The sequence below is a fragment of the Canis lupus genome, chromosome X, assembly GCF_011100685.1.
Source record: "Canis lupus familiaris isolate Mischka breed German Shepherd chromosome X, alternate assembly UU_Cfam_GSD_1.0, whole genome shotgun sequence".
NCBI lineage: Eukaryota > Metazoa > Chordata > Mammalia > Carnivora > Canidae > Canis > Canis lupus.
In genome coordinates, this window is record NC_049260.1 from 20,616,527 (window position 1) to 20,642,203 (window position 25,677).

A 25,677-nucleotide genomic window follows, 5' to 3' on the forward strand; every position below is an offset into this window, starting at 1 on the left:
TCCGGCATTCCACCCCTTAAGGCAAAGCTCACGATGCATTGAGAGAGGGAGGCTATGGATTAGAAACGGTGGGAAAGCAGAGAACTGTATGGTGGGAAGCCATGCAATTAAAAAACTGACTGAAATTATTACCTGATTTCATAATTGACAGAATATTTAATTCAGATATAGTAAATTGACACACCTCTACACAGAGACAATTATGACTGACTGTATAACACCTGACAGAATCAATTATAACTGACTGTTGTTTGATACCTTTGCACGGAAATAAATGAAACAGACATTCAGAACAGAGACGGCTGCTGCCTGTGTGCCTAAGCCTGCCTTAATTAAAATAAAATAACCAGTAGGCGATGTTAAAATGTCTTTGCCTCCTGGTTTCTAGTTGAGTGTGTTTCCTGAAGTCCAAAAGGGGTTTTAGAAAGAGCGCAGCTGAAAGAGATTTTTGGTTTACTGATATGGAAATAAAATCTCTGAAGTAGAGATGCTTTCCTTAGACAGGAGAATACTCCCATTTTATCCAGCAGTTCTAATGTCTGATTGGATCCGTTAACTTTTTTTTTTAATTATTATTTTTTATTGGAGTTCAGTTTACCAACATATAGCCTATCACCCTGTGCTCATCCCATCAAGTGTCACCCTCAGTGGGATCCATTAACTTTTAAATAAAATGTTTAAGACAAGTTCAACCTACAGGTGACGGTCTAGTTCATCTCATATAGAAAACACTGTGGCTTGCCAGCCTCGTGTTGAGGTTTTTTATTGTAATCAGTAGAAACCACCTTTTAGATTAGCGGTTCATGTTAGTGTTTGATAAAATACTGTGTGACTGATTTCTAGGCTACCTTGTTTTTCGCTGTTTTCATAAAGGCTAGGGACAGGATATTCTTGCCAACCAGTATATAACTCTAAGGAGTCAGCGTGTGGAAAGCACCACTAAGCTGTAGATACGTGTTCCCTGGAGGTTATTCCCAGATTTGCTTCGCTGGTGTATTAAGATCCGTGATTTCCGCTCATAAGTTCAGTCCACTGCAGTCTAGTTGGCTTGATGCACTTGTGTGTAGACAGAGCATCTCCTTCGCCAGTTGATGAAGTTGGGATTCTGCACACTGGTCCTTGAGGCAGCCAAGGCCCCAGACTGGGGCTGGGCTGGTCTTCTCTGCCCCTTGCCTAACAGCCTCTTGGAACCTCTGCACAGTTGTCACTGGGTGCCTGACCTGCAGTGCCAATGCCAGTGGCCTCTTTACCGACTCCCAAAACCAGAGCTGGGAGAAGGAATCAGCTGTTACTGGCCACATTAACTGGTTTCCACCATTTACCACTGGTATTTTCCCTTGAGTTCTGCGGTGGTGGGTGTAGCAGTCAAGGAAGCAGGATTTCTTGTGAAGCCTAATGTGGAGGGCCGAGGTGCCTGCCTGATGGGGGCTGAGAAAAACCCCAAAGAAGGGGTGAGCCCTTGTCCCCCCACAGCTCCCCCTCTGACATGCCTGTGCCTGCTCCTGCAGTTCTGTTTCCCAGAAGACCTTCCATACGTTATTGATTAAATTCTCATTGAGGAAACAAGTGGGAGCTTTTATCTGCATGTCTAACTGGCGTGGAATGGTGCCTTGGCTGTATTGACCGGCTATGGGATATGCCGGTGGTCACACTTGTCTTTTACGAAGAAGAAGCACCGAGTGACGCTGGTTGTCATTCTAGCTCTGCTGTGTGGCAGCGTAAATAGTCCCCTTTCTAACCAACCTGGTGGGAAAAGTCAATATCCCATCAGCAGAGGAGGTAAACACATCAGGAGCGATGCCCTCTCCCTTCCTCCCCTGCTCCTTATTCCGGCAGCTCTTGAAATGTGCTCCCCAGTCAGCACCTGCGCTTGTGTCATTCACACGCGCGGGTGCCGGCCTGCTGCTCTGGCCTGCCGGGAGGCGAGGCGGCCGCCACTGCTCCGGGCCATTGTTGTGTATTCCCAGACTCGGATAATTAGAACTTTCCAAGTGTCTTTCTATAGTCTGCTACCGGTGCCTGCGTGCTTGCCTCAATATCTATCATTTATCTATCTATCTATCTATCTATCTATCTATCTCTCCCTTTCCCTCCCCTCCCCCTCCCTCTCCCCCTCTCCCCTCGCCTCTCTTTTTCCACCCCCCCTTCAGCATTTAAATCCTCTCCACAAAACTTTTTGTTGTTGTTTTATTGAAAGGCAATTGATGTAATTTAGAAAAGGTTGTGGAGAACAAATGGGAATGTGTAGCTAAGGAACAAAAATCTTGAGACCCAGCTTTAGTTTTCCGGGTATTTTGTAGGCTTCAGTGTCACTCTGTTGTTTCAGTGGGGATTTCCTTTTTGTGCTTGATGTGCACTCCCTTCCGTGTTTGCTTCCCGATGCTTTCCTATTCCGGGGCTCTGGGCAGCCTGGCTCCGCACAGGCCGGCATCTGGGGCCTGCGCATCTGGGAGCCCTAACCACAGGGTGGGGTGAGGGGGGTGCACAAGTGAGCCTGTCCTCCCAAGTGTGGACTCAGGGTTCTGGATACCTGGGCTTGCGCTTCTTGATCCCGGATTTCCAGCTGTATCACCTCGGGTGAGTGACTTAACCTCCCACTTTCCTCAGCCACCAAATGGGGATTTAAAAAAATTGCAGTCGGCCTCTCCAAACACCTGACAGGGTTCCTGAGCAGCTTTGAACCAAAACTGTGTTGTCTTCAGCGTCCTGGGCAAGGGTGCCTCCTCTAGGGATCACCCTGATCGTCCAAAGATCAGACCTCGGCGTCTGGCCCTACTGCTCCTCTAAACAAGTGTAGAGGTAGCAGGCTCTGGGGAGGGAAAGGAAGGATCTGCCGTCAGGCTGTAGTGCCCCTTGCAGAATGGGAAGGCTGGAGAGGAATGGGTGGAAGCAGCAGGAAACACAGGAATGGCTGCGTCATACCCAGAGTTCACAGGCATACAGTGTGGACGATGACCAGGAAATCTCACCAACGGACAGGTGCTCTCCAGACAGCCTACCCCTCACTGAGCTCTTTGAGCAGAGGAGTTTTGTACGGCAGAGGGACACAGCTCGGAGGGCCTGAAAGCCAACTGGGCCCAGCTGCTCCAGGGAGTTTGCTCTGAGAGGCTCTGGCTTCCCTTGAGACAAAGTATTTCCCGCCACATCCATACTTTGCAGGCAGTTGCATGCAGATGCTCGACAGCGCTGCGAGAGTGGTGGCTGCAGGTGGAGTTCACCTTGGCTGCTGCACACAGGCCTGCCACCTGCAGCTCGCATCGCGGAGCGTGGCCCTGCCCGTCCCTCGTCCCTCGGTGCGCCGAGTCAGCTAGGTGGTGAGAAGTGGCGGGCAGGGTAAAGGAGGAAAGGCGTCCACAGAGGACCGCAGGGGTCCCACCTGCCCCCCCACCCCCGGGCGTGGGACTGGCCCTGGGTGTAGACCAGCAACAGGACCGTGAGGATATCCGAGAAGTGGAACTGCAGAGAGAACCCGCACCCTCTTCTCTAGTGCTTGGCAAATAAATGCTGAATGGTCTTTGAAGGTGCAGCCTGTGAGACTTGTAAACCTTTTATTTTTATTTCTTTTTAGATAAGTTGAAGAAGGTTTTTACCTTAAAAGTTCGTCAGGACTACCAGAAACTCAGGAACACAGCAGAGCAGTTCCTGTCCCGAAGTGGCTACTCGGAAGTGAACCTCAGCAAACTCTTCGCAGACTGTGCTGTGAGGCCCTGAGGGAACCCCAGAAGTGGGGGGGGCGGGGGGAGGAAGACGCCCAGCTTCCTGGCACCTCCACGCCAAACTGCTTCTCCGGCATCAGTTTCCTTGAGGACTGCATCTCCTGTTTGTGTGCGTGTGGCTGGGGAGGGGCGTTCCCGGCCCGCCACGGCCCCCCACCTACCACGTCAGAGCGTCAGAGAGCGTCAGAAGAACCTTCCTATTACAACCTGGCCCTTACTGTTGAAAAGTCGGCCTAGAGCCCTTCGCAAAGCGGGGGAAGGGCGAGCTGCTTGGGATTTGGGACTGGATTTCTAGGGGAGGGGCCGGTGAGGGAGGAGAAATTAATTGAGAGTGGCTGGAATGCAAGGGACCCCGCGCTTTGCCCCAGGGCCTTCAGCCGAGATGCCCCCAGAGATTTATGAAGCCTGGTAGGAGCGCTAACATTTTGCCTTTTCACACGCCAATTAAACCCCGTCTGAACCCAACTGTTGCCCCAGCCGCTGGCTCCAGGAGTGGCTGCCCTTTTCAGTCTTGTCTTTTATATAGGTAGCCGAGGGGGGAGATAGAGAAGCCTTGCATTTACTAAATAGATTAAACAGAGCTTACTTGTTTATTGAATCGCTCCAAAGTTGCACGTGCACACACACACACACACACACACACACACACACACTGGACAGGTGTTTTACATTCACATTCCTTTTTTCCCCCTTAAGTAGAAAGTCCAGGTTAAGGTTTATGTAGTAGGAAAACACATTTAAAATAATTTGATAACCTATAACAATTCCTTTAAAATGTGTAGAAGACGGGGCAAAGATCATTGTGCTATATTCAGAAGAAATTGGGAGGAGGTTTGGTTAATTGGCCCAGGTGCTGTTTTGTGTTGGGGGGGATTGTTTTGTTTTGTTTTCCCATTTCCTCACACTGGTGCCTCTTCGCCGGAAGCCATATGTATTTCAGAATAGCGATCTTCCCATTTTACATTATTGGTAAGATTATACTAACAAAATCTATTTCCCCTGTACACTGTATTTTTTTCTCAAATGTCTACCTGTTTTTCTAAAAGAAAAATATGTTGTACTGTTTTTTCTCTACTTAAATAAAGTTTTCTGAAAGGAAAGTAGTTGCAGTGAATCTTTATCAGGTACACAATGTTGGCTAGAGGTGGCAGCCAGGAGTAAGGGATGCCCAGAGGCCATCCCCTTCCCAGACCTCCGCCAGCTCCACTTCAGCTCAGAGATGCCCGAGTGATGTATGTCCAAATGTCCTGAGCCACATTTGGGAGAATTCCTGTGGCCTTTGGGTACTTTAAGAGATGAAGTAAAGGGATCCCTGGGTGGCGCAGCGGTTTAGCGCCTGCCTTTGGCCCAGGGCGCGATCCTGGAGACCTGGGATCGAATCCCACGTCGGGCTCCCGGTACATGGAGCCTGCTTCTCCCTCTGCCTATGTCTCTGCCTCTCTCTCTCTCTCTCTCTCTCTCTCTCTCTCTCTCTCTCTCTCTCGGACTATCATAAATAAATAAAAATTTTAAAAAATTTAAAAAAAAGAGATGAAGTAAGGTTTCTCATGTGCTTCACTGACTTAGATGACCAAAGAGCTAAACCAAGAGCCCAGTGGTGTCTTATGTTTGGAGAGCAAGACCAATGGCTCCTGGGAGAAAGGCCCCCCACAGGAGGATGGTCACCCAGCATGGACACTAGTGGAGTCCCCTTGTTAAAGCAGTGGAGATGACACTGTCTTCTATCTTGCTTTGCTTTCTCTTATCTCTCCCTCACTTTCTCCCCTCTTATATTCAGGTTCTAAGCAGAGACACTTTGGGTGCAGGCCCCTGTCAGTTAATTAATGCCTTGGTACCCCAGGCTCCCCGACCTGTCACAAGTGGGAGCAGCCATCTTGCTTTGGGAAACTAAGTAGTGTGGTTTTCACTGTTTTTGTCATAGAAGGTTCTAGAGATGGTTCTTCAATGTGTGCTTCTGGAGCCCATGCTCCCATGTTGCTTTCTGAAGAGAAGACGTGTTTTCCTTGGTTTCTGGAACCTGGGGTTATGGTAAAGACAAATAGAGAGTTATCCTGAACTTGGTCATCAAGAAATTCCAGGACACTCAGATAACTTCTTACTGTTCTGTCTCTTGTCTCTGCATCTAGCTGGCAAGCACTGTGAGGGCAGGACCTATTTCGGAAGCAGGTCTATAGAAAGTTAGACATAGCATGGCACGGCCCCCAAAATAGCTAATGCAGCCAGAGGTGCTTTCTCATTCAGATCTATAACTCCAGGTTAGTGAACGTGCTTTTCTGGGAGGGACATATAGAGAATTTTACAGAGAGCTGGAACTGGAACTTTGATTAAAAATTCTAGGAACGGGTGGCTCAGCAGTTGAGCGGCTGCCTTTGGCTCGGGGCATGATCCCGGGGTCCTGGGATCGAGTTCCGCATCGGGCTCCCTGCATGGAGCCTGCTTCTCCCTCTGCCTATATCTCTGCCCTTCTCTTTCTGTGTCTCTCATGAATAAATAAATATATAAGTATTCAGGAAAAAAAGAATTCCAGTGGATCTCTCTGTTAGAACTCTGGAGAAGCACTCACTTTTCTCCGAGAAAGGTTTCTACTCCTTGATTTTTGTCAGTTGATAGGGCAGTGGGTGGGACGGTGCAGAAAAGCCACCCACTTCTTTGCGAGGGGGAGCCTACCCACATGTCTCCACAGACTCCTGGGCCAGAATCTTAAGCTCAAGTGCTAACGGATGGAACAAGCCGGGTTCACGCTACAGAGTGGCAGGGACTGCGCTGAACCAGAGTGGGCGCGTCCTGTCCAAAGAGGGCAGAGGTTACTCAGTGATGCTGGAAGGGATGGAGCCCAGAGTGGCCACATGATCCGGTTTTCAAGAGAAGCCAGGGATCCAGATACTCCATAAAGTGTCTCAATTTCTAAGCTTTGGCAACTAATCTTTTAAAATTTTGAACACTGGGCCAGACTAAACCTCTGGGCCAAATTTTACCTGGGCCTTTACCTGGGTTGGGAAATGATACCCTAAAAAAAAAAAAAACCTGCTCTTTTCAGTCCCAGGCCTCTGAAAAGGGCACCTCTCCTGTTGAATGTAGGCGGTAGGATCTGCCTACACAGGGTGGACATTTATCTTGGACACCACTCTCTACCTCTCCACTCTCCTTCCTTCCTGGGGGCATGGGGGAGGCCAGAAGTTGAAAATGCTACACAGATCATGCTCAATATTTTAATTTGTCCAGGAAACACAGTTAACCTTGTGACTCTTGCCCAAGACATGGGGGCTAATCAAAAGTTCACAGATGGGGGTTCGGAAAGGATGTTGAACGGGGACGAATTCACTGCCCTCCACCCCCACCCCCTTCTCTTGCCCAGCCCACCTCTTCCTCATCCAACACACGCAAACATCAACACACCTTTTCAAACACGTCGTTGAAATTAATTTGGTAGGAGATGCAAAGATAAGGACACTCCAGAAACAAATTTCCCTGTTTTGTGTCAGGGTTTTAAGAAAAACACACCGAGCCCCAGCCCCTCGATTCAGTGCTCCCATCCCAAACTTAAAGCTACCTTGCCTTCCTCTCCCTCTCCCTCTCTCTCTCTCATTCTCCCTCTCTCGCCCCTCACCTAAATATTTCTTAATTGAACGGTTTGCCGTGGAGCTTCCTTATAGCAGTTTAATAGATGAACTCATCTGAGCCAGCCTCAAATTTCAGATTAAAATTCCTTCATCCCGAAGGCAGCATTATCAGGTTGTTGGAGGCTGTTTTCAAACCTTGGTTTTGAATAGCAGCGGCTCTGCATTAATTTAACCACTAAGCTAATAAGTAGGTTTCGTTTTGTTATGCTAAGCTTTATTGCTTTTCTTTTGATCAGAATGGTGTTGTTGAGCAAAGCAGCAGACAAGGCATTCTTTGATGAGGGAATTAGCGCTCCATTCTTCCTCTATTATTCATAGCACAGTGGAATATGTAAGTACCTGAGGGTGTCAAAGGAGCGCAGGTTCTATTGCAAAGTGCTCGCCTTGTTTCTCTCAATAGCTGACTATGAGATGATAAACCGCTTAATACACTGTGCTAATTGGATGAGAGCAAAAAGAGATGGGAATTAAGGCGAGGCAAAAGGAGAAAGTGCAACCAGCCTTCAATTCACTCTTTCACCACTTTACCAGCACCAAAGGAGGCACAAGCTTTCTATAAGCAGACTAGAGGTTTTGTGCAGAGATAAAATGAACGTGTTAGTGGATTCAAGTAATACACTAATTATTGCACAGTATAAATACCACTACTGGTTTTATAACAGGGAGGTAAACTTCTTTTGAGAGGGTTATAGGATTGCTTGGCAGTGGTGTAGAACCTAATAAGGGCCCAGAGTAATAACCCCCTGGATTAACAAAATTGCTGCTTGTAGAAGTATGATTCAGGCTTTTACGAAGATTTCCGGAGAATGAATAAAAATGACTGAATGACATTTCTTAATGTATAACTGGTAATCGCTCCCTTTTCTTTAAAGGAAAAAAATGTATACTTCAAAGTGGACCATTTAATAACGTCCAGAGACAACACAACTTTCTCCTTTGAAAAATGCTTACCCCCTCCTCCATCAGGTAGCAGGTTTTCTACTCTCTGCCCCCCAGCCAGCCAGCCCCTGGCTGTGAAATATGCAGTTGCTCCGCGGAACGCAGAGTTCCAAAATACCCTTTTAGGCCCCAAGTAAGACCCCCGCCATCCCCACACACTCACTGTTGTGTATACACATGGACACATGCTCACGTACACATTTCTTCCTCTAAACGCAAGTTCCAGGAACCCGTGTATAATTTCCTTCCCTCTGACATCAGCCCCCCCTTCTCTTCCAGTAAGATCTCCGCGCTCACAGTGAACCGAAAAGGAGAGCCAGGGGCGCCTTGTCTCTGGGTTTTACAAATCCAAAACAGTAATCATAAATGTTTGTCCCAAATAGGGAGGGGGAGTGGGCTACTAGGAGAAAAAAATGAGAAACTGGCTGGGGCCGCTCCCGGTGACTTTAGCTAAAGTCTGAGTTTCGAGTCCCGAGGTGTCCCAAACCTTGTCCAGTAGTGCCGCATCTCCTGCCTTCCCCACCAACAAGCCTACGATGCCCGCCCCGACGGCCGCCGCGCAGGCCATGGGAAGTTGGTGGCAGAAGAAAGCAGGGGCACCTTTGATGCTACTATGCCAATATTCCGCCCTCCTTGCCTTTCCTCCCAGGGCCTCATCCAGATCTGGCCGGCCTGTCTGAAAATGTAGCAAGTTAACTTTCGGCTTCCCCTCTTCCTTCCCACAGAGGCTCCCAATCACCCCTCATCCCGACTCTGTAGGGGTGGCCCTGGGAAAGCAGGTGGCGGGCATTCCGCCCTGGACGTGCTAGGGGATGGCCATGCCCCCTTCGCAGGGGCTCTCCTGAACTCCCCTGGGCTCGGCATGCCCTCCTCCACGGTGGAAGAGGTTTGCTTAAGGTTGGGGGGGTCAGCCGCTCCCAGCATTGTGACCGCGTTCCCAGATATTGGGGCCAAATTGGGTTGCCATTCATTAATAATGCTCACAATAAGATTAAATCATTCTGGAAAATCTCATAAAATCCCCCTAAGTACGCTCCAGTGGCTCTTTCCAATCCCCATCATTCAGCACTTGGGGAGGTTTGGAAGGAGAAGAAAATTGGTTTCTTTGCTTTTAATGCTGCTTTGAAAAGATACTCAGAGTTTGTCATGCGTGACATGTCACATGTTTAATGTGGACTTGCTGGAAGTCAGGGGGTCTTTAGCGTGTGATATTTATGGGGAATATTAAGTGCAGAATGAGGTCCCTCCAGCTGGGGAAAGTTGAAAGAATAGGAGGCCCGGGACCCGGCTTGTTTGCGGCATCAGAATGACATAGGATTAAGAGTTTGTAAAACAAGGCGAGGGGTTCTCATTGGCCAGTAATAAATGTAATCCTTGGAGGTAATTTCACGCAATTTGCTTCTGCTCCATGGAAGGGTCAAATGAGAAAAAATGACTTAAAAAAGAGTTCATTAACAGGAAGAATGGTACTGTTTCTCGTATACCATCCAACTGGCAGCCTGGAGAGGACAAAAAGCCGGACCTAAACAAAAAGCCAAAATCGACGGAAAATTGATATTGACCAGCAAAAAAAAAAAAAAAAAAAAAAAAAGTCCTTTCCCTCACGCCCTCAATCCTCGCCTGCACTCCCCCATCCCCACCTCCAAACTCCAGAGTAACCCCGGCCATCCCAGGGGAAGGGCCTTCACACCAGGACAGCCTGTGGAGCCTAGAGGTTTCAGGCACTCAGATCTCCAGGGGGACGTTCTAGAAAGTTCCCGCCGGGCCCGTTCAACTCGTGAGGTCTACGTGGGCGCCAGGGCCTAGGGAAGGTGGCTGGCGGCCTGCGTCCCGTGCCCCAGGCCGGGCTTCTGGTCTCGAGCTCCCGCCCTCGACAGTCCAGAGCCGGGGCGCGTCGCCGAGGCCCCCCCGACGGCCCGGGGCGCGCTCCCCGACGTCCCCAGCAGGCGGGCGCTCGGCCTTTCCGGGCCCGGCGGGCGAGCCGAGGAGCCCGGCCGAGCGCCGCAGCTGCCGGGCGGCTGACCCGTCCCCGAGTCGCCGCCGCCCTCGGCCCGCCCCCGCACCTGCCCGTCGGCCGCGCACACTGGCGCCCCCCGCCGCCCGGGGACCCCCCCCCGCAGGGCGCGGCCGGAGCGCGCGGAGCCCGACGGCCCCGGGACTCGCCCCCGCCCCCGCGGCGCCCGACTGGCCCGCGGCCTGGGGGGGCGGCTGGCACCCGCGCCCGGGAGTCACGCCGCGGCAGCACCCCCACCCCGCCGCCGCCCGCCCCTCTCCCCAAAGGTCCGGCGCGCTAATTACTACAAATTGAAACTAATTAAGCTTCTCTTCCCTTTCCCATCACCCCGGGAGCGTCGGCGAGACCCGGCCCCCGCGGGCGGGCGCACCCCGCGGTCACCGGGAGGGGCGCCCGGGGGCCGCGGGGAGGGAGAAGCTACGGTTCCCGGCGCGGGGGGGGGGGGGCGCCGACGGGGTTACACGTCGCGAATCCGCTCGGGTCTCCTCAAGAAACCCGAGTTGTTTAGATTTTTTTTAATGTATACATTTGCCAATGCCTGGATAAGTGATGTAATGACATTTGTCGAGTTAAGATCTGCCACTTGGATACCCCTCACCGCCTTTCCATCACGGTGTCTGCCTCTTCTCTCTCCCTCTCCCCCTTCCTCTCCCTCGCACACGCACACGCACACGCGCGCGCACCCCCTCCCCGCGGGCACACCGGGGAGCCCGCCCCTCGCAGCTCTCGCCAACGCCGGCATCTCGGACTCGGCACTTCCTCGCTACGTGGCACTTGCCACGAACAGTTCCCCTCACCCTCCGAGCCCAGACCCCCAGACCCCCGCTAGCTTCAAACTTCTGTCTCCAGCACGAGCCCCGCCGCCGGTGCACCCCCCGCAGGCCCCCAGCCCCCCCCCCCCCCCCCCCCCCGCTGCGGCGTGCCCCGGGCTGAGGTGTGGCGGGAAGCCCCGCGGCCGCGTCCTTAACCTAAGCGGGGAAACCTGAATCCCCCCAGGGAGCCCGTCCAGCCCGGGGGCCTGGGCCGGGAGAAGCCGAGGAGGTGCCGGGCGCCGGGGCCCACCCCTGGCCTCTGGGGGGCCCCTCTGCTGACCCCTCAGCGCCCGCACAGAGCATTCACACTTCCTTTTGTTAAACATATAATTTTTTTTTTTATTTTGAGCGTGACACTTCTCCACTAGATAGCAAGGAAAAGTGATAACAATTACACATTACACAAAAGTACTGTACCATTGCCTTTATCTTGAAGGTTTCGGAAGCCTCTACAGTTAATAAGTTAAATAAAGGGCTTGAGTACATAAATATTTGTCTAGGAACCCTACCGTATCTACAACACAGTAAGAATCTACAGGAGGACAAACTTTTACCATACCACGCTGAGTGCAATTGCGTTATAACATTTCAAATATACAAAGCTCTGTTCTTTTTTTTTTTAATAACAATGGTATGTACAGAATCAATAATCACAGTTTGGTGACTTCAACAGTCCATATTCTAGCAGAGTATTTCCCTTTGGTTTGATATAAAAACCTTGGTTGGTGTATGATAAAGAAGAGAACAAGAACAAGACGCCCCTTTCTGTTAAGTGCACTGTTAGCTATCTTACAGATTCTCATTCGCTTCCCTGGCCCTGGCTTCACACCGGGGCCCACGCAGGGGAGATCAACTTAGAGCGCCAAAATGCTGTTTAAAGGAAGAAATAAAATAAAAAGCTAAGTGGGGTGCCGGGAGGGAGAGAGGTTGGGTTTGTTTTTTTTTGTTTGTTTTTCTTTTTTTTTTTTTTTTAACTCTTTTAACTTCAATACCAGGCGTCTTGGAGAGAAAACCTCCCCGATGCTTTCAGCAAAGTAAGAACGGGAGCGAGTGGACGCTGGAGAGGGCGCGAGGTTGGCAGTGGCGGGGCGGGGCGGGGCGGGGCGGGGGACAGCCGGCCGAGGAGGTGCCACGTCCGGTAGCGCCGGGGCTGCCTTGCCCGCGTCCAGGCAGCTGCGAAGGCGGCCGCGCTCTCTCAGTGCCGTCTCGGGAGTGTGCTGGTCCTCTGTTTCCATTTGGTCTTGAGTGGTGCTGAGTGAGGTGACCTTTCGGGGTGCGCCCGGGGCGCGAGGGAGGAGGGCAGCCTTTAGCACACCTCCTTGCCCGTGCTGGTGCCCGGCAGGATGTTGAGCTGCGTGAGCTGCGCGGCGTGCTCCTTGGCCTTGAGCCTCAGCGCCGCTATGCTAGACGCGCGTCTGTCTGCGGCCGCGGTGGCCGGGTCGGCCAGCGCGCCCGACGCCACCGCGCCCTCCACGGCCGGCGTGGGCTGTCTCAGGAGCGCGGCCGCGGTCGACGCGCTGGTCAGGGGGGCCATGGTGGAAAAGAGCCTGCGGGGAGAGCAAAGAGCGCGGTCACGGCCTCGGGAGCTGAGCGGTGGCCGCCGCCTCCCAGCAGCCGAGCCGAGGGCCGGGAGCGTGCGCGGGGGCGGCGGGGGCGTGCGCGGGGGGCTGCGGCGCCCGGGGGCCTTTCCTGGAGCGGGGGGCCACGCGGGCAAGGCCAAGGGGCCAGGCACCCCGAGGGCCCGGAGCCGGGGCGCAGGCGGGTCCTGGGGCCCCAAAGCCAACGGCGCGGACGCCTGGATCGTGTGGCTTCGCCTAAGAAGGGGGTGAATTCTCGGGCCGGAGCTCCAAGGGCCAGGAGGGGGAGGCAGAGCGACAAAGGAGAAGAGGACACGGGGGGGGGGGCTGGGATCAAGCCCCACCGAGACCCACGCTGCTGACTTCGCGCTCTCCCCGGGGCGCCTCCGCCCACGGGGCCGCCCTCCCGCGCCAGCCCGGGACCGCGAGGTGGGGGCGGGGGCGCCGCCTGCTGACTTCCGCTGCACCGGCCGCCCCGCGTGGGGCGCGGCGACACTCCCTCCCATCGCCGCCCCTTGCCCCAGAGAGCCCCCGAACCCCGCGACCTCGCGCGCGGTGCACGGCGACGCCCAAGCCTGGCCCCCCAAGCCTGGGACCCCGGTCCGTGCCGCCAACTCCGGGCGGCGCCGGGATTGCTTCTCACGGCGCCTCCACCCCCTTCGCACCGCACTGCGGCCCTGCGGCTGAGGCCAGAGCCCCTCCAAACCCCCCACGCTCCCCCTCCTTCCCCCCCAGGGCTCTGGCTCCAAACTCCCGCAGGGCCAACTCGGAGTTTCCAGAATTAGAAATGAGCACACCTGGCTTCGAGGGGGGGAGCGGGAGGCTCCCCCCCAGCCACCCCCCACGCCCTCAGGCCCCCCCACCGCACTGCTCTTGCAGCCTCCCCAAATCTCCCAGTCGGGCACTCCAGCCGGGCTTCGCCAGCTTTTACAAGTCACTTGTCGGAAGGGAAAGGGGGCGGGCGGGGGGGCGGGGGTGGGTTTCGGGGGACACACGACTTAAAGTTGTTCTCCCAGAAAAAACAATACAGTGTGGCCTGGAGAGGGTGTAAGATGCCCTGGTTCCATTGGTAAACTGAGTCACTAACTACACTTCAATGCCCTCTCGCTGTTTATTTTATTGGTTTGTTACATGAAACTACTTTTACTTAGCGTCTTTTTTTGAAACTTTTCTCTAAAGATGATTTTTGTTAAGTGGCTGCGCAGTTGGATGAATCTATTATTTCTTTGTTCTCCCAAAGAGAGATCATTGAAGCTGCATTCAGTTTTATTTTCACTGCACTTTCCAACTTAATACATCCCTCCTTTGTTTCTTTGTCTGGGTGATAATACAGACTTTTTATTTCATCATTCGATGTTCACTTAAAGAAAGGGAATTATAATATACGATGAACTGTTTCTTTTATTTCGTTGTCTTGTGCCGCGCTGAGGGTCGGGGGGTTGCACATATGGGGGTACGGTTGGCAGCGGGTCACTTGAGTGACAGGGAAGTTAGAGTCTGGGGAAGAAGAAAGAATTCTTTGCACCCAGAGGGCCCGTGGCTCCCGGGCTCGTGTGGAAACCAGAGCTGTGTTCCTCTGCCAGGCTTTGGAGCATGGGGAAGGATTTTTGCAAAAAAAAAAAAAAAAGGCTGACAGTCATCCCAGCTCTGCAGGCTACACCTGCACACGTTTACACACAGACCACCTATGGCCCCGGCGGCTGGTGCCTTCCGTGGTACTTTTACAGCTTTCCCTGAGCACTCCCAGTCGTCACGGTTGTTGGCACTGCCACCGCCCTCCCCTCTGCTCCTGGCCCCAACTCATTCCCTTCGAGATCCACACAGTTTGAAGCAAAAAAAATTAGAGAGTATTTTCTTTGGCTAAATCTGAGGGTTGGCCAAAGAGCGAAGACGTGCGTAGCCGCTGCCGGTCTCCCGCCTCCGGCCTCCTCCCTGCCCCCAGGCCGTGTGCGTGCGAGAGACAGACAGACAGACTCCCCGAGGCCGCGCGTTACCTGCCGAACGCCGGGCTGATGAAGGCCGGGTGTCGGAACACGGCGGCTCCGAGGAAAGTGCTCAGGCCCAGCGGCGCCCCGCTGGGCGGCAGGCTGGCCGAGCCCGGAGGCGGAGGGAGGCTCGGGAAGGCGGCGGCGGCGGCGGCGGCGGCGGCCGTCCAGGCCGAGTCGAGCGCGGGGTGGTGCGGCGGGAAGGGGCTGGCGTCCAGGTAGGGGCTCAGCGGGTGCGTGGCCGACAGCGGCCCCGGGAAGGGCAGCCCCGGGGGGTGGGTCTGCGCGCCCGCCTTCTCCCGCTTGCGCCACTTCGCCCGACGGTTCTGGAACCAGACCTGCGAGGCGGAGAGAGCCGGGTCGGCGGCGGGGCTCCGGGGGCGGCGGGCGCTCGGGCCTCCCCCCCCCCCCCCCGCGCCCTCCCCTCGGCGGAGGCCGGCGCCCACTCGCCCCCCGGGGCCTCGGCTGACTCAGAGCCGCCCCCCGCCCCGGGGCCAGACGGACGCGAAAAGGAGCCCAAACTTAGAGCCGGCGGGAGACAGGGGGCGAGCAGGGCCTTTCCAGCGCACATTTGGAATAGCCTAGTTCCTTGCCAAGTTGGAAGAAAGCGGTCCCCGGTGTTTAGAGTTGGGGAAACTGAGGTTTAAACGTCTCCGCTGCCACCTGCTCACTGTGCATCTTTAGGCACGTCGCTTAAACCTCTCAACCTCAGTTTTCTAATCTGTAAAATGGTGATAATAAAACTTTACTCATAAGGCTGTTGATGTGGAATGAATAAAATACAGCATGTGCAAGCTCGCCTTGGGCAGTGACTCTTGGCGGGGGGCAGCCACCCAGAGATGGCCACACGTCAGCCCTCTGCTGCGCATCAGCTGTTTTCGACTGTTTCAGGTTTACCCAGGAGCCCGCAAAGTCCCTGCTGTATTGAAAAGGGGGTCTCGGGGAGGCGGTTCACTTATTCTTTCCAGAAATAGTTCTTGAACACCCAAGAGCACTAAGCTGGATTCGGGAGCTTGGGGAAAACTAGAAGGGAGGGAAGAAATGCCCCAGCAAACAAGTCTACGTTGTACCGGGGAAGTCCTCTGGGAAAGGAAACCTGGGGCCTGGCGGCCTGCTATCTGCAGGGGCTCACTGCTGGGCCTGGTTCCACCCAGGAAGGCGCCGACTGCCAGGCCCGGGTATGCAGCAATCCCTGGACAAACAGAAATCAGGGTGCAGGCTACCTGTCGACCCCACACATCTTCAGAGCTAACAGGTCGTTTATTTCTTTGCGGGACTTGGTTTAAAGAGGTTATTTAAATAAGACAGTTCTAGGCTTGCGGGAGGTTTCCAGCACAAGGTATCTTCCTAATTGTTAATAGAAAGCAGTTTTACTGGAGACCTTTACCTGAAATGTGGCAGCTACCATGGTCTAAAAATAACTCCCAGGAGCATGAAATTATTTTTATGTGACCTGCTCATCACACCCACAGCTAATAAGATATGCTCCTTCTCCCCTGAAGGCATTAATATTTTTAGGCTTGGGTTGATGCCTGCACACAAGTCTAAAAATTAAGAATGAACTCCAGGGCTATACAGAGTTATATTAAAATATAATGTAAGTGATCCCCGAGGAATTTGTGTGTGTGTGTGTGTATGTGTGTGTTTGATATATACACACTGTAGGTTGTCTTACTAGCACTGGTATCTAAGCTTGGCTTGACTTCTAGACAGCCACCTAGGGCAAGAGAAATCCAGAATCCACACCGGTCGATTATTTAAAATTCCGCTGAAAAGGGGCCCATCCGTAAGATTCCACAGCCCTCAAGTAATCTATCTGTGAATGGGAGAAACACTCTAGTGTGGAAATTCAGAGGCTTGAAAAGGTAAGACTCGATGGGACCAGGCTGGGTGGGCAGCTTTTGTGTATCCAAATCTGTCTAGACGAGAATATCCGCCACTCCTCGATGCCAGTGAAAGGAGTAAAGGAGGGGAGGAGGCAGTGGATGCAGAATGCCCTCAAAGAACGTGGAAACCTTTTCCAGACAGATCGTCTCTCCCGGCTCCACTGCAATCATCAAGATGTCCCCCTGCAATTCCTCATTATTGAATTAATACCTCTGAGGCCCCCCAAAGGTAAACGAAAGGACTCTAATAATTCATATTCACTTAATTACATCTTCTCCGGTGAATAGGGAGAGAGGAGAAGGGGAGGGGGCGCTCTCTGTCTTTTTAAAAGTTATTTAACTTTCCCACGACTCGTTCCCCTGAGCTGAAAATACGGAGTTGCTGTCACATCTCTGTTTGACAATGGAGAAATGTGTCAACAGAAAGGAGGGGACAGGCCTCATCATTAGCCCTCTAATGCAAGAAGCTGTTGTGTATTAAATGAGCCATATGGAATTTATTGTGCTTTATCAGCGCTTGATTTTGACTGTAAAGTGATTCACTCAGCTCCTAACCCAGGGACATCTGTTTTCTGTTGGCCATCGGGGCTGCCCAGTGTTGATCGTCTCTTTGGTTATGAGGCCCGGGTTGGGAAATGCACTCTGGTATGGGGCTGCAGACACCTTTAATAGCATTGCACTCGCTCCCTATTAGATCAATGTGCGCTCATTGCTATAAAAAATGGGAAATCAAATAGCATTAGCCAGCTCCTTGTGCGGGCGGAGGGGAAATCAAACAGCATTTTGCCTTCAAATGGCCCTGTTTGTTCTAGCACTAAGTGGGCTTTTATGAAGCCCGATTGGAGACTTAATCGCAGCCAAATACCTGCTTGGAGCTGAGCGGATTTGTCTAACAACCAAATCCATGCTCCATCCCATTATTTCAATCAGGAGAAGTCAGTCCTCCGATTGTTTCCTCCAGGGGCTGTGGAACAGGGGAGGGGGGGGTGCGGTGGGGGGTAGCTCCTGACAGCAGCGCAGGGACTCTGAGACCCCTCTTCTGGTCCCGGACCCCTTCCTCAGGGCTCCCAAACCCAGAGATCTTCCCCTCCAACCTCCCAGGTCTTCACATTTTCATCTTTTTTGTGCATGAGGGTTTGAGTCTATTTTTCTGATTCTGTTTCTCTTCGTTTTATAAAGGGGGCCTCATCCCACCCCAATCCATTGGCCCCCTCTCTCTCCCACCCTTCCCCCTACCCCTCCCTCTCCCTCTCCCTCCTCCCTCTCTGTGGGCAGCTCACCTGGACTCGGGCCTCAGTCAAATCCAGCCTCATGGCCAATTCCTCCCTAGAAGAAAGCGACACAGACAGGAGGTCACATCAGGCTCCAACAAGCCCTTCTCAAGCCACTTTCCCCTTGCTAGCAGGCCTCCTCTGTCAGGGTCTCCCCTGGCTGCCTGCCCTCACCCCCAAACATATGGGCATCTCATGATCCCTTCCCCACCAAAGTGCCTACTATTTGGTTGAAAACAAAAACCTACGACACGTTGCTGGAGATGGGATATTACACTGTAGCATCCTATATTCAAAAGTGACAAGGGTGGCTTCTTGAGTCTATAAGCCTAACTGGGCCCTCGGATTCGCCCTCATTCTCCCTGAAGCCAGAGTTAGACAAGAAACACGCACACGATGCTCACAGCCTGTTCTGTCCTAATGGTACCTGGGACAAGTACTCATGCAAAATTTGTTTTCCTGCCCTCGGTGTCTTTCTGCCTTTAAAATTTTTTCCAGTCTCCCTCCTCTTCCCCCCTCCCGCTTTTCTCTCTCCATCTCCAGCTCTTCGCCTTTCCTTCCATCTCCCTACCACCCCCCCACCCCCCTCCCCGCCTCCCTCCCTCTTCCCCTTAGGTCATACTCCCCATTACCCTCTGGAGATACGTTAAGCTTGTTAAGAGTTCAGTGGGGTAATTTTTTGATTAAACAAAATTCTGCGCACCTCCTGACTCCAGTGCCCACTACAAACCCTGCCCATCTCAGGGGGAGTCAATTGAATGAAACCCTACCCCGTCATTGCAGTTATTACTGCGACAATTAAGGCAAATAGGAAACCATTAAGATGCTGTAAAATGGCTTACGACCTGTTTACCAAAAATCTGAGCTCCAGAGAATAATCGGCTCTACCCCCGCTAATATGAAAGACTGGGGGCTGCTCCAGCCTGGGACCCAGGGTTGCACTGTTGGCAGGCCCCCTCATCCACACCCGAAACTTCGGTTCCCTAAAGTGCTTTCCGTTGCCCCTGCTGCAGGGAGCACCAGCAAATCTGAACCGGCACTTTAGGCTGGCTTCCTGCCTGAGCCAAGGGGCTCTAAATAAGCCCGAAGAGGAGCTGCCCCCCCCACATACTGTGGTTCCACCCCGAGAAGCCAAAGGAGGGCAGACCTGGATGCCAACTGACACCTCCTCATTTTCTCCTGTTGAAATACACGTGTCACAAATGCAAAAGGCAGATCGGCCAGTTAGCTATTTGATAGCACACACTGATTTTAAAATGTATGTTCTTTTTTAAAGATGTTGAAGGGACGGGATGATCCAGAGGAGGACCAACTTTAGCTCGAGGGACGATCAAGTTTAGTGTCTGCCAGCATCAGATCCACACTTTTCCATTACTGATTAGGAGAGAGTTTGGCAATTACTTGCCAGATCAACACCACTTTAGAGTTGGCTCGGGCCTCCTGAGGTCTGAGCAGCGATTTCTCCTCCGGTTCAAAGGGGCGGGCAGCTTTCCACTTCTAAAATGCATATTGAAAAGCTGCACACGTCTTGAGCGAAGGAGCTGCCCGCGCCCCAGGAGCCCTGCGCCAGGCAGACCCCCTTCCCTTCCTTCCTACCCACTGAAGGAAGTTTGCCCTGAGCCTGGCTCCTCGCGGGAGCCCAGCCGGTGGCCCGGGGGTGGGAGGGGAAGGCCCTCAGTCCGGCCAGCGCCCCACGTTGGATGAACGAGTCATCCAAGGGTCCGGTCATCTCACCTCTTTCCCCAAAACACTCAGGCAAGAGGGACCTGGAGCGGGACCAGGCGGAAACCCCGGCTGGACGACAGTCCAAAGAGAAAAATCCCCCAGCTGCGCGGTCGCCTGTCGGCCGGGCTGCCGGCAATCACGGCCCGGCCCTGCAAGCCCGCGCACTTTAACGCACCGCCGGGCTTGCGGGGGGGCGGGACAGTGGGGAGAGGCGAAGATTCCGGCTGCTGCCCCGCAGACGTGCAGGCACCAAACCCTGCCCAGTTCCGACTCCCCTCCGTTATTTCAGAAGTCCTCAAACGGCAGAACTTGAATCTTTTGAAAGGCCTTTCCCGCGGGCGCGGGCTCCAGCTTCCCTGAACGGCGAAAGCGTAACCGATACCCACCGGGCTCCGGGGCAGCGGGCGGGGGTGGCGGGCGCGCACCACACAGCGGCCAAAAATAGCCCGGGGCTCGGCCGGGACCGGCGGCCACCGCAGCGCCTGGGGGCCGGCGTACGTGCCCTGGGTGCGCGCGCCTGCAAGCTGGCGCTCTCGGGCCCTCTCTGGAGAGGCCATTCCTAACTAAAACTTGTCATTTGAAAAAAAAAATTAAACTGGAGAGACTTGGGGAAGGCAAGAGATCCCAGTCCAAACTTAAAACCCGGAGGAGGGGTGGGGCTGGGGGTGGGTAGTGTTTAGTGAGCAGCGGTGGGTGCGACGGGAGGGCACACCTGAGCCGAGTCCGGGAGCCAAGTCCCGGCCCCAACCCGGGGCCCCGGGCCGCCCGCCTTCCCCTCCGGGCCCGCTCGCGCTCTCCGCCGGCCGCCGCCACGGCCGGCCCGCTCTCGTACCTGGTGAAGACGTCTGGGTAGTGCGTCTTCTGGAAGGCCCGCTCCAGTTCCTCCAGCTGGTAGCTGGTGAACGTGGTGCGGTAGCGCCGCTGCTTGCGCTTCAGCAGCCCCTCCTCCGAGTCGCTGCCCGCAGACAGGCACACGCTGTCCTCGCCGTCCTTGCCCTCGGCGTCCTCCGGGTGCAGCAGCAGCTCCTCCTTGGGCGATAGCTCCCCGCCCTCTGTGGCCACGGCGGCGGCGGCGGCGGCGGCGGCGGCGGCGGCGGCGGCGGCCACCGCGCCAGTGGCGGCCACGGCGCAGCGCCGGGGCTCCTTGAGCAGCGCGCGGGCGTCGTCCTCCAGCAGCTCCTCCTCGTCGTCCTCCAACAGCTCCTCTTCTTCGTCTTCGTCCTCTTCATCCTCCAGCAGCTCCTCCTCGTCGTCCTCGGCGCCCGTACCGCCACCCGCCGCCGGGGCGCCACCGGGGCCGCTGGCCGCGCCGAGGCGCTCGTCCGGGTGCGCGGCGCCCCCCGGGCCACCCAGCTCGTCCAGCGCGGGCGGTGGCGGCACGAAGGGCGCCCCGTTCTCGCGGTACGACTTGCTGCGGCTGATGCTCACCTGCGGTGCCTGGCTGATCTTGAGCGTGTCCCAGGCCGCGGCGGCCGCCGCCGCGGCGGCCACGGCGGCCCCCGCGCCGTCCGGCCGCTCCCCGGGCCGCGCGGTTGGCGGCGGCGGCGGCGGGGCCTCCCCGCGCGGACCCGCCGTGGCCGTGGCCGCAGCCGCCGCCGCCGCGGCCGCCGCGGCCGCCGCCGCCGCCGCGCCCTGCAGGAGGCGGCCCCCGCCCGGGCCGTACAGGCGCCGCAGCTTGGGCGGCAGGTGCAGCTCAGCCTCGAACGGGGCGCCGCTGCCCTTGGGGGAGCCTGCGGGCAAGGGAGAGCGGTCAGCGCGCCGGCCAGCCGCTCTCGCCCCAGGCCCCGGCCCCCTCCTCCCGCGCGCTCCCGGCCTCGGACCCCCTTCCCCTCTTTCCCCACTTTTCTGGCTTTTTCTGTTTCTTCACGTCTTTCCCTTTCTTTTTCCTTCTCCTTTTTTCTTGTGTCCTCCCTCCGTCCCTCTCGTCTCTCCTTTCCCTCTCCCACTCTTCCTTTCATTTCCTTCCTTCACCTTTCTTTCCCTCCCTTCCTTTCATTTTTACCTTCCTTCTCTCTTTCCTTCTCTACGCGTCTCTCCCTTCCTTTCCTCATCTTTCTCCTCTCCCCCTTCCTTCCTTTTCCTTTTCCCGAGCTTTGCCCACTCGCTCCCCTCCTCCTTTCTTCCTTTCTTTTTCTTTCCCTTTCCTCCCTCTCTCTTCTCTCTCACACTTTTTTCCCTTCCCCATTTCAGGGCAGGGGAGAATCTGAAAACATTCAACAACTTAAAAAAAAAAATACACCACCACCACCCTGAAAACTTGGCGCACGACCTCTGGCTGCCGCTCTGCCACGCAGGCCCAGGCTGGCGACAGGGGCACTGCCCGTGGGCGACCCCTGAGGGGGCTGAGAAGGTGGCCCGGTGGCCCTGAGCGCGGGCCAGCCCGACAGCCCGCAGCGGGAGGGGGCCGGGGGCTCCTTGCACAGAAAGGCAAAGAAAAATCGTCCTGCAGAAAATGGGCTCGGAAGGCCTGGGAGGGGGTTATAAGGGGGTACAACAGGCACAGGTCGCTCTTTCCCTTCGAGGAAGCGCCTGGCACAGGTGCCACTGCAGGCTAAAAAAAGAAAAGGAAAAAGTCAGTTTTATTTTAAACGGCCCCTTCTCGCCATCTGCTCCTGTCTTCCCAGTGGCCCTGCGGCTGGACCGCTGGTTTTTGGATTTGAAAAGAGACCAACCATTCTTTTTCCCTGTGATACTTCTGCGGGCAGCTCAAGGCGAAACTTGAGTGTAACAGGTTCGGGGCAAAATGACGGGTTGTTTTGGAATTTTTAATTTTAGGGGGAAAAAGCCCCCAAAACCTTAGAAATATTTCAACTCTAGTTTTAAAAATAACACAGCAGAGAAAAAAAATAGCACCCAGAAGCCGAACATTAAATACATTTCAAATACAATAAGGAGCATTTGGGTAATCCCTGGGAGATGTTTTCTGCAAAGCTTGGGTTTAAAAGGTCACAAGTAATCTACAATTAAAAAAAGAAAGAAAGGGCGGAGGGGGGTGGGGGAACACCGCGTATAAAGAAATCTTCCAAAGAGGAAAGACCGAGGCTCACTCTGCCTGGAGACCCCTATTCACAGCTTTAGGGGTTCTTGTCTTCAAGTTGTTACAAGGTCCACCCGGCACCTGCTGTTTCTGACCTGTCGCCCCTCTTCAGAGCACCCCCCGAGGCCACCACACGGAGCATTTAAACGACCTAAAGACCAATACCGAGAATCTAAGCCCCCCTCCCCCCGCCCCCAAGCGAAGCACGGCCTGTGCTTCAGGAAGCTGAGGGGAAGGGAAAGACAGACCCTGGCGAGACGTGTGCCGCTCTTTGAGGCACCAGGCCTCGGAGTTGTTCTCTCTCTTTCCTCCATCTCCAGCTTGATAACCCCAGGCCCCTGGCCCCTGAACATCCAACATCCAAACCGGTGCCCAGCGCTCTTTGCAGGTGCCTGCCGGGCGCAGCCTTACCTTGCACGGCCTTTTCCTGGTCGGCGCGGCTGGCCAGTGGGGCGGGCAAGCTCTGCGCGGCTCCCAGCAGCCGCATTTTGCAAGGGCTCCTTCGGCCCAGGATGCTGTCGATGCAGTAGGAGGAGAGCAAAGTTGGAGATTTACTTTTGCACTCGGGCCTCTCGGAGCAGCCCTCCTCCTGGTACTGATTGCTCATGGCTGGGGCTTTTTCCCTGGACGCAGAGAGCCGGGCCGCTGGCTGCCTCTCCTGGAGGGTGGGATGGATGGGGGTGTGTTGGGGAGTGGGGTTAGATGGCTGTTATAATGGATATTACTGCGATCTCTGTGCCTCTCTGCCTCCCTCGGTTGCTGGCTGCCGGCTCCCGCCCTGCACGCGGCCCCAGCTCGCCCTCTCCGCGCTCAGGACAAGCTGTAACAAGTGTAGTGAGCGGCGGGCGCGGAGCTCTGGAGTCTCTCTCCTCCACGTGCTGAGAGGCGCCCTGTGATTGGCTCTCGCCAGAGGCCGGGCTGCGCCGGGCTGCGGGCTCCGAGCAAAGCCTGGACTGGAGTGCGGAAAGGCCGGCGAGGGGTGGGGGGGCGGTGGCAGAGCTCTAGGAGACGCGGGCACTCGCCCCGAACCGTTTTTTTCCCCCTCTTTTTTATGTTTTTAACTAACAATTCTCTAAGTTCTCCATTTCTTCCTGTAGACTCCCCTTTAGCCCATCAGGGCTGGCCCGTGGCTCTAGCTTCTTCTGATCTCAGGCCTGTGGGTGCCACTTGGGCGACGACGTGCGCCCCTTCCACCAACCAGAGGACCTCGCTTCCTGGAGGCGAGGCCTTGAGGCTCGCGTTCAGACCGACTTGGTACTTTGCAAAGCCAGGGTTGCGCTCCCGGGACAGCCCTTGATCTCGGGGCGCCAGGTCGCCGTCCGCGTTAGGCCCGACGGCCTCCCGGGGGTCAGGGTGCTGGCCGCGAGCCAACAGCTGCTGTCTGGGCGTTCGCTTTCCTCCTGTGGCCCAACGCCCTGAGCTGTTAGCCTCCACCCTGAGCCGAGAGATTGTTCTCGGGTTGGCGGCGTCCCCCAACCTCTCTCACCTCAGTCTTTAACTCTGGAAAAAGTGCCCTTAGGGACAAAGCTGTGCCGAAGGCGCGCGGCCTTCACTAGAGCACCTGCCGGGCAGGACGGGACAGGCGAGTGTCAACTGCGGACGGAGTCTGGGAGGCTCCCCTTCTTCCCAGACTCGCTTCCCTCTTCTTCCCGCAAGTTCGCCTCCATTAGGCGGTCACCCCGAGGCTGGACCCTCTCAGGTCTCGGTGCAGGGAGCGGACCTGTGGGGGCCCCGAGGGCTCCAGGGTGCGAAGGACCCAGGTTCGGCTTCTAGCGTGCGTGAGCGCCTACGATTCTGAATTCTTCGGGCCTGGCTCCCACAGCAAAGGGAAGAGAATGAGCCTGCGGTGAACGCGGCTCTTACCAGACAACTTCCTGCGCGTCCAGCGCTGAGGAATCGAGACCAGCTGGGACTGACATTGGGTCAAACCTGGGCGAGGGGCTTAGCACGGACGTCCCCCTGGCCTGGGTGCAGGGCTCCAGGGCCGGCCAGGGGCCCCGACAATGGCAAGGTGGGGGCGACGGTGGTGGGTGGGAGAGGGGTCGGGGAGGGGGAATCCACGCCGGGTTTTCCGGTCTCAACCCCTTCAATGTGTCAAAGAGAAAAGCGTTTTACAAAGGATTATACTTGAATCACTTACAGTCAGTATTTAAAAATACAAGGATGCATAACTGGGATTTTTTTTTTTCAGCCATAAACATCTGCATAACTCTTGGATGCTGGTGGGTGGGTGGCCAAACGATCGGGCTGGCTTGGCAGGAGAATTCGAGACGCAACTTGAGGGGGAATGAAGGGTTGGGAATAGGTACATTAACAATGTTAATACTCATGCCGCTATTACTACTACTATTACAGGCAAGAGGAAAAAAGATGTCTCTCTGTGTCCCTCTTTCTGTTTTTTAGTTTGAGTCTCACCAGTTTTTCCTACACTCAGATGACGGGGCTGGGGGACGGAGGAGTCCCTGAGCCACCCCTGACATTTGATTTCCTCTTAAGCCCTGCCTGCTGATCCAAGGCACCTGGGATCTTCTCCTGCCTTTCTTGCATTCTTCCCTTTTCCATCCCCACCAACAGTTCCAGTTTTTACACTGTCCCATTCGGCGTTCAGCTGCCGCTCTGCGCGCTGATTTCCTCCCCAGCCCCGAGAGCCCACTCCCGGCGAGCGGGGCTCGACGCAGCTGTAAGGACGCGTCCGTCTCCTCCAAGGCTCCAGCCTCGCCTCGGACCCTCCCGGGTGTCCCCGCGGCTGGTCGCTGGGAGAAACGGAGGCACTTTTCCCTCCCCGGAGGGCCCTGCGTCGGAAATCCGCAAGACCCGGCTGCTGGGTGGCTCCGTGACTTCAGAGTCGGCTCCGCACACGCAGGGAGTGGGCTGAAAACTGAGTCCCAAATAGATCGTGTTAAACAAAAAGCGACACAAACGCACAAATCATTTCTGAGAGCCTAACAGGGTTTCAACTCTTTCGGTGGAAGATTTCTTTGCTTCCGTCTCCCTCCTCCCCCTTCTGCAGCTGTTCTCCTTTTTTAAAAAGAGAAGTCGGACTTTCTGCTGGGGTGTATTCTAATTTTAATCATCCACTGTAAAAGAGGAGGTTA

At 55.1% G+C, this 25,677-nt stretch overlaps 2 protein-coding genes across 2 annotated transcripts in view; one reads left to right on the forward strand and one right to left on the reverse strand.

The window, feature by feature from the left end:
- Positions 1–4,816, forward strand: part of POLA1 (DNA polymerase alpha 1, catalytic subunit) — a 310,086-nt gene extending 305,270 nt beyond the window's left edge. The window contains exon 37 of the mRNA XM_038587111.1: positions 3,569–4,816. Coding sequence (XP_038443039.1) covers positions 3,569–3,711 — 143 coding nt within the window. The 3' untranslated portion in view covers positions 3,712–4,816. The remainder of the gene's footprint in view (positions 1–3,568) is intronic.
- Positions 4,817–12,308: 7,492 nt separating this feature from the next.
- ARX (aristaless related homeobox) lies at positions 12,309–23,189 on the reverse strand. The gene is given in 7 exon segments (NM_001114666.1): positions 12,309–12,648; positions 14,673–15,001; positions 17,830–17,875; positions 20,378–21,081; positions 21,223–21,368; positions 22,827–22,890; positions 22,989–23,189. Coding segments are annotated over 7 exon segments (1,731 nt in total). The 3' UTR covers positions 12,309–12,407.
- Positions 23,190–25,677: the final 2,488 nt, after the last annotated feature.